Source organism: Corapipo altera, unplaced genomic scaffold, assembly GCF_003945725.1.
Source record: "Corapipo altera isolate COAL_440 unplaced genomic scaffold, ASM394572v1 23, whole genome shotgun sequence".
Taxonomy (NCBI): Eukaryota; Metazoa; Chordata; class Aves; order Passeriformes; family Pipridae; genus Corapipo; species Corapipo altera.
The window spans coordinates 18,866,291-18,883,233 of record NW_020884878.1 but is presented as its reverse complement, the minus strand read 5'-3'; the positions used below and the strand labels follow the sequence as shown (position 1 = coordinate 18,883,233).

Below are 16,943 nucleotides of genomic sequence, written 5' to 3'. Positions count from 1 at the left end.
TGTCTGATTATGTCCATCCTAGCCCACATATCATATATTTGTATACACTTTTCCTGCACTCTTGGTTGTTGCTTTATTTTTTTTTCAAAATTAGTAGTTTGGATTTCCATGGGTTTCTTTCTTCAGAGCATCCAGGTCGCTACAACAGAGAAAGAGATCGTGAGCCTTATTTTGAGCGTCAAGGTAATTCCAACACAGATCATCGGGATTTCAAGAGAGAGCGGGAATTGCACAGAGACCGTGGTTCTGTGGACTATGAACGAGAGAGATTTGAAAAAGAGAGGCATCCCAGAGATGATAGGTATGTGATTTTTGGAACATTACTGGAATCAATGCAGTTGAGGTTGTACTGTGCATCAGACTGTCCATTTTGCCTGTGAGGTGCATGTTCGTTTCGCTCTGGAATCCATAGCGGAAATTCTAGAAATACACAAAATACTCTTTTGGCAGGGTTCTTCCTACTACACCTACAAGGACTCAGTCTTACCGTGACAAGAAAGACCATCCATCCTCCAGGCGAGGTGGTTTTGAAAGACCACCATATGAACGGAAGACAGATCGCCCAGCATATGATCATGGGCCTTCCATGTTTGGAGGTACAGTTTCTCAATCTTGAAGTCATGCTAGGATATTATGAAAAATATGGATTTGCAGAGGTGAAGATTAATTGGTAGATTAATTGATTTGCAGTATTTATTTGTTCAGAATATATAATTCAGGAAAATTTATTTAGGTGGTGTCAGTTTTGTTTCTCAGGAGTGATGAGATCATGAATGAAACAGTGATATACTCTGCTAAAAGCTGTCTTTGGTTGCAATATGTTCAAAATCAGAAATTTGAATTATTTTGAGGACTTATCTTTAAATTTAAATAATGAAGGTCTGTTTAAATCAGCTCAGCTGTGTATGAACATCTTAATTTTTTTATTTTACTGAACTAAGAAAATTCTTCTGTCCAAACACTGGAATTTGAAGGTGATCGTAGAAATTACCCTGAGGAAAGGATTCCTATTTCTGCTCCATCAATACCCCGTCAACCACCACCTGCTCCAAGAATGGAAAGGAAGCCAGAATCTAAAAATGTAGATGATATTTTAAAGCCACCAGGACGGGATAGCAGACCAGAGAGAGTGAGTATGCATTCTGAAAGCAATAATTGGTTTCTACTTTGTCTGTATTCAGACAAAATGGTCATGGGTGTTGTATGTTGCAAACAAGTGTACATCTGAGGAAGTTCTGGAATTTAACTTGGTTCCTTGCAAATGCTTAGTGTTGTAGCATAACTATTAGGAGTCTACAGGAGATGTAAACTCCTTGGAATGCTAAAAGGAAATTAGTGTGTAATGTTAAGGTATTTTGGACTCTTATAAGATCTTCACTTGGGTTTTTGATGTATCAAAGGAAAGACTTGGCTTTACACAGAGTCAGAGATTTGGCATTACACCATTTAAAATAAGAAAGAACACAATTCAGGCTATAAAACTGAACCAGATCTATAATATCTTATGCAGCCTAAGCTGCTAAGATGATTAACATCAAAAACTCTGAATTATGTGGAACTACTACCATTCCTCACAACACGGTTTGTAAATAGACAGTGAACTGTGGTAGTGGCTTTGCTTGATCATATGCAGAAGTGTGAGCCCACAGCACATGATTTTCTTGAAGAAAATGTTTGCAAGAGATTCTCTTAAATATAGTCCAGTATCCTGTTACATGATCTTTGTTTCAGATTGTGATCATAATGAGAGGGTTGCCTGGCAGCGGAAAGACACATGTAGCAAAACTCATCAGGGTATGTAAACAACTGCTCACTGTGTAGTGCTGCTTGTCTTTTACATGTGCTTCCTCTGCTGCTTGTTTTCTATTTGCCTGGAATTCAAGTCTGTTGTTATTTCATGTTCCATGTCTTCATGTGGCATGTGACTCCCCTCCACTATCACCAAACAGGAGGGATACGGCTCTCTTCTTGTTTTGAATACAGAGCAGGGAACTGCTGTTGACCACAAGTGTTTTGAAGATCCTGTGTAGCAGAATGCAATTTTTACAGCAAGAGTATATGTTTTCTTTTTGCTTTCTTGCCAGGATAAAGAAGTAGAGTGTGGAGGACCTGCACCAAGAGTGCTCAGCCTGGATGACTATTTTATCACTGAAGTGGAGAAAGAAGAGAGAGACCCAGATACAGGGAAAAAAGTTAAAAAGAAGGTACTCTTAATTCAGTTGCTTTTCTTGACAAAGAAACAACATTCTGGAAAAACACAGAGGCAATCAAAATTTCAGTCTGTGGTCGGGAATAGTGCAGATGTCTATGGGCGTTTTTTCAAAACAGGTTAATATATCTTAGGGTGGTATGGCCAAATTCTTAAAAGCTGTCCTGAAATGTGCTTTTCTCATACCAGTGTGCTTTGTGGTCATGACATTCAGCTGTTGAACATTAGCATTTTTACAGATGTCCTCTTTCTTAAATGCTTTTATTCTTGATAAAGGTGATGGAGTATGAATATGAAGCTGATATGGAAGAGACCTATCGTACCAGCATGTTTAAAACTTTCAAAAAGACCTTGGATGATGGCTTCTTTCCCTTCATTATCCTTGATGCTATCAATGATAGAGTGCGACATTTTGAACAGTTTTGGAGTGCTGCAAAAACCAAGGGGTTTGAGGTAATGGAGTCTAAATAGAATTTGAACTTGCTGGTAGCTGTATGCTGATATTTCTAAACATTTGAATGCAAAGTGTCTCCCACATTCAGGAAAAAAGCTGTGGTGTACAGTTACAAGTTTACCTTTCTTAAAATGTACAACTGCGGAGTGTATCACCAGGTAGAAAAAAAGCTCTAAAAATTGTTTTACAGTATTTAATATTGTCTTTGTCTTTCTAGGTGTACTTAGCTGAAATGAGTGCAGATAACCAGACGTGTTCCAAGAGGAATATTCATGGACGCAAGCTAAAGGATATCAGCAGGGTAACTGTGTACATTTGTAGCCATAGGATTAATTATAAGTTTATTGTGCTTTTGGGCCTGCTGTTGTTTGAAAACTGTAGACTGCATAATGCTTACACATTTTATAAGAAGAACATGTAGTTATTTCATGGGATTGATTGAAATCGCTTTTCTTAAGTACAGATACATCTTGTTAGTGATCAGAAAACAAATGAATCTGTTATATTTTTTTGTTTGTGTTTTGTTAGATGTCTGAGCACTGGGAGGCAGCACCACGTCACATGATGCGCCTGGACATTCGTTCTCTATTGCAGGATGCTGCTATCGAAGAGGTGGGAACTTCTGTGCTTGTTAAAACTACAAATTATGTCAATGTGACTATACTGAAAATATAAAGCAGACAAAGATATGATCACAACAAGGCAGTTATAGTTGGTACTGTAGAAAGTCAGAATCACTGTGTTAGGTAAGTGTATTCCATTATTCTTACCAGTTACCCAAACATCACCTTTTGGAAGCAAGTTTTTATCGCCTTTTTGAGCAAGAGTCGAAGCTACTTTACTCTTAGCAACTCTTGAGTATCAATTAAAGAGAATCTTAATGCTCACTTAGATGCAACTCAGCACTTTTTGCAGACTACTGGATTTTTTGGATCGTATTTTGAGAAATTAGTTGGATAAAATAAGGAAAGAAATTTGAACTCAGTCTTTGTTTTGATAAATACAGACACATAGCAGAGAAATGAAGAAATTAATAAAAGGTAACTGTACAAGTATGCTGCCTTTTTATTCCATTTGCAGCTTGCCATGACATACATCTTTGGTGTGTCAACTTTCTGTATTGCTGCATTCTTTGGCAGTTGTGTCAGAAGCTCTGGGAATACTATATGTTAATCATATCGTCTTCGTGAAGGTACCTTAGCTGCTTGTTGCTGTTAGAACAGCTCTTGCAATGACCACAGAAACTGGTGAACTGCTGAAGTAGACAGAGAGTCTTCGTGGTCAGCAGGTTATTTTTGAATCTCCAAATTCTTTGTACTGGAAAAAAATAATCTTTAAGAGGACAGCAGACAACTCAGAGAAGGCAGATTTGGGTTTACAAGGTTTTACAAATGGTATAAGAAATGATGCATACTTGGAGACTTTTGTGTATTCTGCAGTATGCGCATGAGACCCTGTTAGAGCTGTGGACCCCAGAAGGTATTGCATTAGATGAGCAGGCTTAGCTGTATGTCTTCAAGCATCCATGTATTTTGTTAGGCTGATCTCTGTGGTTACTATTATTCTTTACTGCAATTTTAAAATATATAAAAGATAAAGCCTCAATAGAGATGCTCTATGCAGAGAGAGCCATTCCAGTGATATGTAAATGGCAAGTTTAAGATATTTTTCTGAGATTTCGAGTTTTGAAATATGATCATGTGGGAATCAAGAGAAGTATCTTGGTGTTAGAGGTACTGGTAGTGCAAGGAATGCATGTCAAGGAAGAGAATAAATGATTACTTTTCCACAGTTTGTCACTTTGTTGCTAGAAGGGAACCTGCCTCTGAAGAAAGGCAGAATGGACACAATATTCATATATGTTGCAACATCATACTTTCGAAGATGACTCCTTTCTTTTCTCTTCTATTTGAACTTGGAATCTTCTACTTTGCTAAAAAGAAAATACTTAGAAGTCAGGCAGTGCCTTGTAAGTCTGTACTTGTGCTTTGTAACAGGTGGAGATGGAGGATTTTGATGCAAATATTGAAGACCAGAAAGAAGAAGTCAAGAAGGACACAGCAGAGGAGGAAGAAAGTGAACTGGTAGGAGACACATCAACCATTTCTAACAAATTTTTCATTAATGTGTCTGAGGAAGAATCTCACGCTTACAAGCACCAACTCATTGCCATTCTTAGTAGTGCAATCTTAATACATATGTTTCTAGTCGTTTTTTCCTTAAACATTTCTAGGAGAACTTTAATGATAAATCATGTTATTTCTTCCTAATTTATTTGTAAGAATATGTGAGTATATTCCACAAACAGCATTATCAGTGGAGCATGGCAAAATGCCTCTTACAGACTTTTTAAATTGCAGTACACTATAGTGCTGTGTTCCATATAATCTAAGAATTACACTAAGTGGAGGGATGGGAACAATAGACAAAGATTAATTTATCTTATTTCCTTTCATATGTCTAAAGAACTCTCCTCAACTCTCAGAGTATTTGACAACATGTATGAAGACTGCTTTCTCTGCCACAGTTTTCTGGTTTTGTTTGTCAGGAGGTATTTCCAAGATGAGGGCTTAGGTCTCTTGGGTAAATGAAGGTTATAGAATTTCCCTGAGGGCTGGTTTTTTTAGGTATGTATTTAAAAGGCTATGGAAGGCTTCCTGCTGTAACTCCTTGGTATGTGTTGGAGCTGCAACTGTTGGGAGCTTGATGAGTTGAATGTCTCAAACCCTGGTTCCCACAACCAAGCAGTTAAAGTCCAATAAACAGGAAGTAACCAAAAGTGTCTGGGACAAGCGAAGTGCTTTTCCTTGATGGAAATTTACTATTCCTCAGGAGTGGCAGCTTAGAAAGCAGTTGAAATATAGAATTTTAAAAAGCTTTAGGAAAAGTGGATTTTAATAAACGTCTGTTTTTTGCAACATGACTCATTCTCTTTACTAAATTATTCTTTGACGCAGAGTATGAGACTTCATAAAGTGTGGTTAGAACATTTCAAAGATGCATCCATGTTAACAAGAATATGGCTGCTTGTCTCATTTCTTGGAAATGAGCTATAGCTAAAAGAGAAAGTTGTCTTTAGCTTTTGAAACATCTGTGCATAAATGTGTGTGTGTACATGTGTGTTTATGGGTTCGGGGGAGTGTCCTAATATACAGCACATATAACAATAGGCCTTTTCTTTATGAGACAAAGAAAGCTTGGTATGGAAACTGTGCAAATTATTAAATAACTAAAAGTAATCTACATATAAGAATGTGTTCTATTCAGACAGGAAAAATAACAAAGAATTATCTGCTGTATGTAGTTTCTGGTATTCAGTCAGATAGCTAATCTGAGAGAATTATATCAGACAGGTGGAACACTACACTGTATTTGGTATCTCTTACCTTCTTGAGAGCAGTTGGTAAGGGTTCTGCAATTCATTTTGCTGCGTTTAGTCCTGTGGAAAAAGAGAGGTCTGAAGTTCCTGCCATCTGGCAGATATCCTTGAAATATCCAACTGTCTTGTACCAATGGATAAAGTCTGAATCTTTGCTTATCCTATCTAAGGACTGGGATATTGTATAGATTCAGCACACAGTAGGCCATTTCACACCATCAAAGTCACTCTTCTTGCTATTATCAACTCCCATAGGGTTGTGGCATTCAGACAATTCCTGCTTTTCTGTGCTTGATGGTATGAATTATTGATGTATTTAACTTAGTGTTCTCACCAGCGTATCACACATCACTTCATTTAATGCAGGCTTCTAGCTGTGGTGTAAACTTTCTGAGCAAACTTTAATGTGCAACTTGGTTTAAAAGTATAAATATACATATATACATGAAGCTTATTTATATCTTACAAGGAAATATTGCAGCTCAAACTGGTTTGGTTTGCATTAATTTCAGATTTGATTAAAAACAAGAAAATACAGAGATCTGATAACCTGAAGTCACTGATATATGCTTGATAGAAAAAAGGTCATTCAAGGATTTTGGAAGAGCAATGCTGAGCATAATCAAATGCAGTGTAGCTCTCTGGAATATACTGGAATTTAATCTGGAATACATTGATTTAGTAACATGTAGCATTAACAAATATGTGTATGTTTACCACAGTGGAGGCGACCTATAAATAGAGCAGGAAAGAAGTCAGTGACATAAAACTGATTTGTAGATTGTTTGTTTTCTTCTTGGAATCTTCTAGAATAGTTCTTTTCCCTCTTTATTAAAAAACATTGTAAAAGTAATGGAATTCTCACAGGCCTTCCACTCACTACATTGAGCTTTTTGTGTGATTACAGAGGAACATAAGTACTTTTATACCAAATCTCAACAGCTGAAATGAGGATTGCTTAGTAAGGATTTACTTGTCAAAGAGTATAAAAAGAGAAGATAACAAGAAGATAACTAAAATAAATACCTTTTTTCTAAACTTAATATCATTGTGCGGGTTTACAAAGAATAAACTGGCTAAAAATCATTACACATGCTGACATTATTTATAGGGGAAAAGTGTTTTAAAAGAATCACTGAGCTAAGAGCATTATTTTAAAATGAAAAATAATACTTAAATCCTAGTGACTCAGCAGATACTCTCTTTTAAACAACAAAAAAATTTGTTTAATTATGAATTAACCATTCATACATGAATTTAGTATGTCCCTTCAAAAGGAGTAAGTGAAGTTTGTATGTAGTAAATCTGAGAATTCATAAAAACTTGCAGTAACTTCTTCATTTATGCTTGTAAAGCTTTGAATATTCCTTATATCTGATAAGTTGTGTTGCAATAACTTTGCCACCTGGGATGATACAATACAGGAACTGTGCACACAGCACCTTTGCTGCCTGTTAGACTCATTCTGGAGTTCTGTGTTTGCAAAGGGCAGCACTCTCGTTATGATTTGTAAAGGCTTCTAAAATCACTGAATGGGAAGTGGATGCAGAAGTTCTGAAATACTGAGTAATTGGTCTCCTTCATCTGATAACCAGAATTGTGCCTTACAAAAAGAAATACCTTAAGCTCCCTATATTATAATGCTGTTTCCAGTTCAAAAGTGATATGCATGTGTGTCTCTCTCTAATCCTCCGAGCTTCTTTCTGTGTATGATTTAGGGTTACATTCCGAAAAGCAAATGGGAGATGGACACTTCTGAGGCAAAGCTAGGTGGGTATTTTTTTTTTCCTGTTTCTTATAGTTGATATCTAATGATGTTTGCAAAACCTGAAATTTTGTTTTTACTGTGCCTCCCTACCAAAGACAAATAAATGTGTTGATTTCATACATGTGTCTGAAACAGCAAAAACATCTATACAGAAATAGAATTTGTCTTCTGCCAGAGGCAAGAGTTACTACTTTCTAATCATCACTGGTTTATATATACTCATTAATTGTTCTTCCATCTGTTCAAGGAAAGTACTTTGTCTTAAAATTTTTAAAAAGCAGTATTTTATTCTTTATTCATCTCTTCCATATTTATACTTTTAATATAAGCAAAGAGTCAACCTACATTGCACTGTGTTCTTGTTCATACTGCATACCTTTTTTCAAGCCTAAGTGTCATGAGTAACTTCTTACATTCTTGGAGACATGCCTCATACCTACCTGTATTGGAGATGTTTCTCACTTTCCAAAATTGACATCTGTAAGGACAAAGTAGTGCCATGCTTTGAAGTTGGTTCTGAATGATTAGGCGTCAGTGTATCTTTCCAACAGCTTAGGTGCTGAAAAGTTAATTATGCTTTTCAGTTCCAGAAGAGTACTAGAATTCTTCTTAGTAGTATGCAAAATGGACTTTCCAGAAGCATGTGAGCCCCATTTTTGCTGCGCTTTTTGTTCTGAATAGTGCTGATGATTGCATTAAACATAAGTGCTGACATTAGGCTTCTGTCAAAGTCAAAAGCAACTTTCAGGCAGAAATGCATTCACCATGGCTATGGTGAAAGGAGTATACATGGGAAGGGGTTTCTGGTCATTATGATCAGTTTTGTTGTTTTGGGTTTTTTTAACTGAACAATAATGGTTCTAAGTGAAGATTTTATAAGACAGTCTGCACAAAACTGCTCTTTTCTGTCATGTCTATGAGAAGTAACAAATACCTGAATGGGATACAGCATGTCTTAACATTCTGAGGTTTACTCCTGCATGTGTGGTACAACCCTGTGTGTCATTACTTTTCAGTGACCAGAATCACAATTGCACCTTAGAAATAGCATTAGAAGGTCTGGCTTACATAAAACAGTCTTTCATCTTTTGCTGTTAAATGCTTAGCTACATCATCTCTTCTGCTGCTGTGCTCTCTTTTAAGTCATGTAAATATTTGTGGAATATATTGATGTTGTGGCACCTGCAGTATAACCAGAGGTGCCTTCTACTCAATTGTTTTGAAATATCAAATAGCTAGGCAGCTAGGCAGTATTATATCAGGATTGATCTGAATTTTTGTTATAAACAATAATTTTTTTTAATAATATAAAATTATTTCTTAAGTTTATAATGAGTTTTCTCCAATTATGCATGAAATCATAGTACTGGAAACCTGTGTTGTTGAAGAATGCTCTGATACATGATGTTAAGTGTAGTTTCTAACGATGTGGCAATTGTGACTGCAGCAGAAATTTACAGATAGCTTTCAAAATACTGCTAGCAAATAGAAACTAAGAACTGTGTTGTGTTTTCTTATGCAATAAAAACTCCATAAGATAAAATGCAGGATTTTTATATGGTGACCACTTAAATTTAAAATGGGGAGCAGACAGCAGAGTCACTTTTATGCTGAAGTAAATTATTTGCAAGGCTATTGCAGTAGTCCTTTAACAGTCAAACTTCATTAACAACTGGATGTTAGCATGCTGCAAAACACAGATACAGGTGCTAAGAATGGCTTTCTATTAGATCTGTATTCACAATTTTATAACTACCCTCTAGTATGTGTTCATTTTTATATGTATATATAGGACTATAGATTAAAAGTAAATTCTGACAAAACATGCATTTTTAATAAAACAGGCATTCCTATGTAATAAATGCGGTTTCTTTGGAAAATTGCTCTGTCAGGGCAGGCAACTTTTAGCTCAAGGTATGCATTATAAACATTTGCAGTCTGTGAGTAAGAATTATTCTATTTACTAATTAGTTCACAGTAAGAGTCTGTAGATGACCAGTTATAATTATTTCTGGAGAGGCATGTAAACTGTGCTATGCATCTGTTATTCCAAATTTCAGTTATTTCCTGGGAGCTGGCCTGCCCATTAGGTTTATTGCATTAGTCCCAGAGGGCACACATTTACAGAGGTTGATGTAAGTGCAGACTCCAAAAACAGCACAAAGTCTTGTTTTGCTTTTTTGTTTTCTTTATGAGTAGATATTGTTACAGGAAAGCACAATAAAATCTTACTGATTGTAATACATGTCAGAAAAGGTCTGAAATGTTTGAGTTCTTTAGCTGCAAACACTGACTTGTGACAATTGCTGTATGCCCCAGAGCTCTTGCTTTAGCTCAGATTTATTTTGGCAGGAGTGATGCATTCCTCTTGAGTATGTGTGTGGTATATCATTGTCTTACGTGTTGTGCACAGCCACAGTTTTATTCTGAAGTCTACCACTGGTCTGTCTCGGTGCATATTGCACATGGGTTCTTCTATTGAAATTTAAAGTAATGGACTCTCACTTTTAAACTTTGACTATATACTAAGTGTTTAGTGCAATACCCCTTTTCAAGGTGCGTCTTAGTGATGATTTCTACAAACTTTCAGGAAGGGAGAAACAAGCTCTGCCATAGGTGAAGCTTTGATACCATTGTAAAATTTGGTCTAGAATACAAATAACATTTTACGTAAAACTTTGTGGCTTTTGTCTCAGAAGAGCAAAATTTAGCTGATTGATTCATTTAGTTTTTGGAGGAGCTAATTAACTCAGTTACTTTCAGAAGCTGTATTATTAAAATTCTAAAGGTGAGTTTTTAAGTTCTGTGGGTTTTCAGAAATGCTGCTACTTCATTATTAAAAATTGAAATGGTAAAATGATGTCTAGTACTTTAACACTAAATAATCATCTGCCATGAATATTCACAAGCACCAGTGTTACAAAGTGACACCTTCTCTCATTTTCAGAAAAGAATATTCTGAAATAATCCTTTGTGATAGGCTTTTGACATCTCTGTAGTGTCTACTGCATGATACATGTACCTTGAATCATGATAGTATGGATGGAAGCAGACTTCTCTGGAAAAGCAATCCAACTTCAAACATGGAGAGAGAGAACGTTTTAAAATAAATTCTGTGTAGCAGTAACAAAAAGGGACAGGGGAACTGCATACTCAGAATGCCTTCTCAACCCTTCTATTGATGCTTGAGCATTACACATTTCTTGGGAATGTTTTCGGTTTTGTGTGCAGCAGGGAGAGAGAGACTGAACTTGCTTTCATATTGGTAATGAGGTGAGCTAGCATCGTAGCATGTTGACTTCCAACAGGAATATGGCTGTCTACAGGTACATGCCAACAGAGAGCTCCTCAATTTTCAGTTTTTCGTGTTCCTAAATGCTCCTCAATGCATTTGTTGATCTCCTTTTCAATGTTAATTTTTTTCTGGAAACCCTTAACATTACGAATTATCTACGTTGATTGAAAGTAATACTGAGAAACAGTGCAAGTACACTACATGCTGAAGTACATGGAAGAACACAGGAATATTGTATAAATCAATTTTGTCTTTTAGAGAGAGTGTCACCTTTCTGTGGAGATTGAGCATCAAATTTGGCAGATTTAACTTAGAGCAAAAGAAGGACCTTAACTGAACCATGTAACAGATACAAATATTCTGAACATTTTTCTTAAATGTTGGCTTTTTAAATAAGCAGAGGGGGGTTAAAATGTTTTATTAGAAGAAATTCTGTGTCTGTTTCAGGGAATGGGGCAAAGATGAAGTCTTTAAAAATCTTAGAGCTGTATGAGGGAGAAATAACTTCCTTAGTTTATGGTGTTTGAATTATACTAGTCTACAGTGCCATTGTAGTACATACAATCACATTATCTCCATTGTTACTCTTTTCTCTCCCATATTAAGTCAAAAAACTCATCTCTGAACTAAGCTTCTTTAAATACATACCTTTGAACATCGTCTTCTGCTACCCAGAAAATAATGCTGTCTTGTATTTGGTTTATTTCTATGGCCTTTTGTGGGTGAATTTAATTACAATGGTGACTTCTGAAACAATATTTCTGACATCACTGGAAATGGTTTGCAGAATATAATTGCCAAGCTTGGTGTTCCTTCTACACATACTTGAATTGTTGGCTTATAAAATGGTAGCATACCATAACATAGAAGTAATAGAATTTACTTTGACTTGTAAAGCTGTTTTTCCTTTCATGCTTTTGTTATTTGTAATCTTGCAATGAATGCTTCATCTCCTGTCCAAAAGCAACTTGCCACATGATTTCAAGAAGGTGGGATTTTTTTACTGAGAATAAGTGTCCAAAGAGGAACAAAATTTTAGAATGTAGGAATGGTTTCTCCTCATGCTATATCGGTTCAGTAAGAAAAAAAAGAAAATTATGACTGTTGGACAAATGCCCTGCTCAAATATTCATGACTGACCTCTTACACCATGAAAGAAGAAATTCTGAGATTTTTTTTTTCCCAGTTCTGGAGGATTTTTAAAGTAGTTTGCCTTATGGGGAGAGAAAAAGAAAGGGGGAGATCAGGGTTTCCAAGGATCTTTTTGTTTAGCAGAAACAATATCTCAAAAACTTGTCTTTGCATTCAATTATGTGATTGTCACTTGTTCCCTGATACTGCACGTATGCCATGTTTGACACAGTATTAATCCCCAAATTTGGAAAAATGCTACAGCTTCAGTATTGTGTTCAAATATAGAAAGGTGAGTCTGTGGTTCCTAGCTGTTGTTGGCTATATTGTACCTGCGAGCATAGACTCCATATAATATGATCATCTGGAAAAGCAAACTTTTTCTCCCTCATACACGTAACAAGACTGAGTGTTATTGCGACACAGTTAACATGAGAGATCAATAAAGCTGGAAAACTGTGTTGAGTCTTCTCTAGTTTATTTCAAGTCTCATCATTCCACCTGTCAAGACAAGCTGGATGTACAAGTTCTGCTGCTCTTTCTTTTGAAAAATTTTCCACTCTCATCTTGTGTGTGTAAATATTAGAAAAAAAATTCTCCTTTAACGCTGAGGCTCTGTGTTTGTTCTCAGACAAGCTGGATGGTTTGCGGACTGGCACTAAAAGGAAACGTGACTGGGAAGCAATTGCCAGCAGAATGGAAGATTATTTGCAACTTCCAGATGATTATGATACACGTGCTTCTGAACCTGGAAAGAAAAGGGTAATAAATTTTCAAATGACTTACTGTCTGTATGTGATGATTTAACAGTCTCTGTGAAAGACTGTTAGTCTGTTAGTATCAAGTCATTCAACATCTATGAATATGGGAGTTTCACTGGCTCACTTTTCATTTTGCTGTTCCATTAGATTCTGTAAGAGATTATTCTTGCAAGTAGGGTTTTTCAGAGGTAAACATATTAATTATAACAAACCTAGGAATTACAGATTAACTGTGCGTGGGCATGGCTTAGAGGTTGAAAATGGAATCGTCCCATTTCTTGCTAAAGGAGATGATGCACTTTATTTCAGAGCAACCCACAGAGTCCTTTTTTATGCTGTATTGTTTTGTGGTGAGATAGTGTGATATACACTAGAGATTCCAAGAGAAGATGATTTTCTTAAGCTATTTTTTTGTTATGTTTTGTTATAAGTAGACAGAGAAACAATACACTGTTCTGGTATTCAAAAAGATTCATCTCAGGAAAGTATCAGTTATGTAGGTTTTACATCAATTATGGCTTGTAGACGTTGAGAGATAATGTGTAGTTCTGTTCTGAAAACAAAATGCCATATATTCACATGCTATTGTGAAAAAAAGGGAAAAATCACAGAAGAAGATGAAAGAAAGATAATAGAAAGAGGTAGTACTCTTTTTTTTTTTTTTCCTTCAAAATAGAAAGACTGGCTTTTGCCACTAAAAGTAATTTAACTGTCAGTGTTTTGGGGATTGTTTTGCTCTGTGATGTTAAATAGTACTGGACAGCATGCCTGAGAGAAATGGAGATACCTAAGGCATTGGCAGAGGAGGTGATGGTGGAAGAAAGCTGACACTGCTTATCAGTAGTAATGTCTGGGGAAATCCAGGTAGACTGTGGATAGGGAGGTGCTGGCAGAAAGTTGATAAGGCTATGTCCCTGAGTAACACACTGGCCTGAATGGGACTAATGAGTATGTCAGGGAAGAGCTCTTTCACTTACTGTTTTTTCTTGTCCTGCAGTGGTGTGTTACAGCTGAGTTTTTAGTGACTGCAGCCTTTTGGCATCATCTCTTTCACTCCTTCCCCACTGTTGTTCTCACTCCCAGCGGGGTCTGAGTTTGTGGGTGTCACTGTGTATGTTTGAACAGGATAAATGCAAGGGATCTGCATTACCATGAAGAGCTACAGGGGAGATGTGGAACTGTAAAGCTGTAAAGATGAGAGATAACAAATGTGTGAAGAAGTTCATTTAGTGTAAAAAATAGTGGAAATATTTAAATAGAAATATATCACACAAGATAGAGAAGAAAACTGTCCTTCATTCATTTTTCATTGCTGAGTTGCTTTTTAACACCATCTTTCTGTAGTTTCATAGCTCTCTTCTAGATGTTTGCATTGTACAATTGAAATATAGGTTGCACAGAAAATAAAGACACTAAATGAATCTTGGATAATTCTTCCTGCAGAAAGCATTGTTTTGAACAGAGAAATAATTGTAGTAATTATGCTTCAATGCTTAGAATTATGTTATTGAAATGGAAAAGGGTGATCGTCTGTACCTTTTTTCTACTCCATAGAACAGCTGGGGTGTTCAATTAAAAATAATGTAACTGATGCAATTTCCATCTTTACCTGTTGGAAAACAGGTTAATACTTACCTGTGAAGGAAAATGAGTACTTGCAGTGGAAAGCCTAGACTTGTATCAGGATTTCTTAAGGGGTTATGCTGATAAGGTGTTCTCCATAGGTGCGGTGGGCAGATCTAGAAGAAAAAAAAGATGCCGACAGGAAAAGGGCCATCGGTTTTGTCGTTGGACAAACAGACTGGGAGAAGATAACAGATGAAAGTGGTCACCTTGCTGAGAGAGCCCTCAACCGCACCAAGTATATATGAAAAAGTGGTTAAGTGGATTTTTGTGCCTTGAAGGTAAGTATCCAGTCTTCCTGTGTGTTTATAGCCTTGATGTTTTTTAAGAGTTGAGGTTGCAGTTCACATCATTGTTAGAGTTCTCTCAGACAAGACTATTTGTTTTGGAAGGTTGTGTAACAGGTGTCAGCTGTGCCTATGTTAATGTGTACCCTTCTGCACAGCATCTAACAATAAAGGGAGAAGGATTGTTAGCTATCAGTCTCCCCAACCTTATTAAGAGGAAGCTTATGGTTTCATTAAAAGAATAGTTTATTTGTATTCCTAGTCCTGTGCAGTTCAGATTTTGCATACTTTATCTTAATTCTGATGATGTTAGTTGCTGGTTTACTTGATGTAACAAACTTTTCCTTTCTTTACAGGCCATTTGCTCTGAGGAGAAGTGAACCAGGGTGTCATGAGCATCTTGCATGGGTCGTGTCACTCCCACCTTCACAGTTTTTCCTTGTTACTTTAGTTTCAGCAGTTTTCTTGAGATACTGGCAGAGAACCAGTGCCCTCAAAAACTCATTGAATCCCACTGCTCCTAAGTGAGAGAGACAGTTTACTTTTTAATATTTTTTGAGGGGTGGGGGGGAAGGGTCAGTAGTTTTAGCTACTCTTTGTGGGATAAAGTGGAAGGGTTAGACAGATGTTACTTCCACTGTACCATCACAGAATGTTTATCACCTTTGCTCTGTGGCCGTTCTCGTTTTATACTGTATGTACCTTGTAGCTTATTGTATTAGGAAGCAGAACAATAAATTTCACTATAAACTCGGTGTTCTTGGTGGACCATATAGTATGGGTTTTGTTTGACATTTTAAATGTGGTCTTTGTTGACGTGTTGGTAACCATCCTTACCTGGAAGAGGTACTGTACTCATATTCTGGAATGTGTTCCATTAAGACTTCAGGTCTTGCTGGCCTTTAGAAGTTCATGTTCCTGGAGAGCAGGAATTATTATTTTTTGGATCCTAGTTTCTCAGTTATGTCAAATTTTCATTACTACGTGAGTATAAATGCTGTTGGGTGGCTCTGTAATACTCAAGGTAGCAATGTATGAAAAACTTTTCATTAATGCTCAATGTGAAAACAGGTACTACAGAGTTCTCTGAAGGCACAGCCTAGAAAATTCATTTTGGTGTTATGTCTTTTAATCAACACTGATCCCTTTCAGGGTATTTCATTGCATTCATAAGTTTACTGTCTCACAGAGAAACATCATTAAAGGAAGCGGCAAAGACCAGAAGTTATACCCTTCTATTCCTTTAATAAATGTTTTAAGCTTGCTGAAAAAAGGATTAAGTAATAACAGCCCACACTATTAAAAGTGGTACAGATTCTTCATAGATGCTGGTATATCACTTCTGCAGAGCATCAGGTTTGCTGATGAAAACTTTCTTTTGTCCTCCCAGGTTTCAAAGCAAATGCCTTGCATTAACAATGTTGTAACCAGACAAGATGTGTAAATGTGAAGATAATTGGTGTTTTTATGGTGAATTGAATTTTTTCTCCTGATCTTTCTGAGGGAAGGAAATGAAGTCCTAAATTTCCTTCTCTGCTATTATTTGTTGCTCTGCTGAGTGATTACATTGTGATTTGCATCTAGGTTGGTAAATCAACTAGTTCTGGTGTGGTGGTAGTTCATTCTGTTAAAGGACAGCATGATTCTAATAGATGGTTTTGTTTGCCATTCTAATGTTTCGGTTTACTGGATACTTCTCAGCTTTGTCTGTGGTACATGTCTAAAAACTCTTGATTAAAGGAGAGGAATAGCTGAACTTGTGCTATGCCCTGAATATGTTTATTAGAAGAAAATTGAGCTCCCTGAATGCAGCATTTTTAAATGGAAGGTATTAAATACACATTTTCTCTGTACATGTACTATTACATAGCATATATACTTTCTTTTCAAAATGTTGCTAAGCACTCTTTGAATTCTGACTTAGAATTGTTGACAAATGGAAACTAATAGTTAACAAAAAATCAGCATTGTGTATTGCTGTGGAAATCAGGTGAGCTTCACTTTGGAGACATTACTCTCAGGTACGTGTAAAATGG

At 36.4% G+C, this 16,943-nt stretch overlaps 1 protein-coding gene across 6 annotated transcripts in view; it reads left to right on the top strand.

Moving 5' to 3' along the window:
- The window catches only part of YLPM1 (YLP motif containing 1), a 36,627-nt gene extending 20,960 nt beyond the window's left edge, over nt 1-15,667 (top strand). For 4 of the 6 annotated variants that reach the window (XM_027637679.1, XM_027637677.1, XM_027637675.1 and 1 more), the window contains 13 exons: nt 127-301; nt 451-596; nt 942-1,129; nt 1,732-1,794; nt 2,085-2,204; nt 2,486-2,662; nt 2,881-2,964; nt 3,192-3,275; nt 4,661-4,747; nt 7,761-7,812; nt 12,868-12,998; nt 14,722-14,901; nt 15,264-15,667. In XM_027637679.1, coding sequence (XP_027493480.1) covers nt 127-301; nt 451-596; nt 942-1,129; nt 1,732-1,794; nt 2,085-2,204; nt 2,486-2,662; nt 2,881-2,964; nt 3,192-3,275; nt 4,661-4,747; nt 7,761-7,812; nt 12,868-12,998; nt 14,722-14,868 — 1,454 coding nt within the window. In that variant the 3' untranslated portion in view covers nt 14,869-14,901; nt 15,264-15,667. The remainder of the gene's footprint in view (nt 1-126; nt 302-450; nt 597-941; nt 1,130-1,731; nt 1,795-2,084; nt 2,205-2,485; nt 2,663-2,880; nt 2,965-3,191; nt 3,276-4,660; nt 4,748-7,760; nt 7,813-12,867; nt 12,999-14,721; nt 14,902-15,263) is intronic. The other 2 variants (XM_027637676.1, XR_003526708.1) reach the window with 2 other exon arrangements.
- Nucleotides 15,668-16,943: the final 1,276 nt, after the last annotated feature.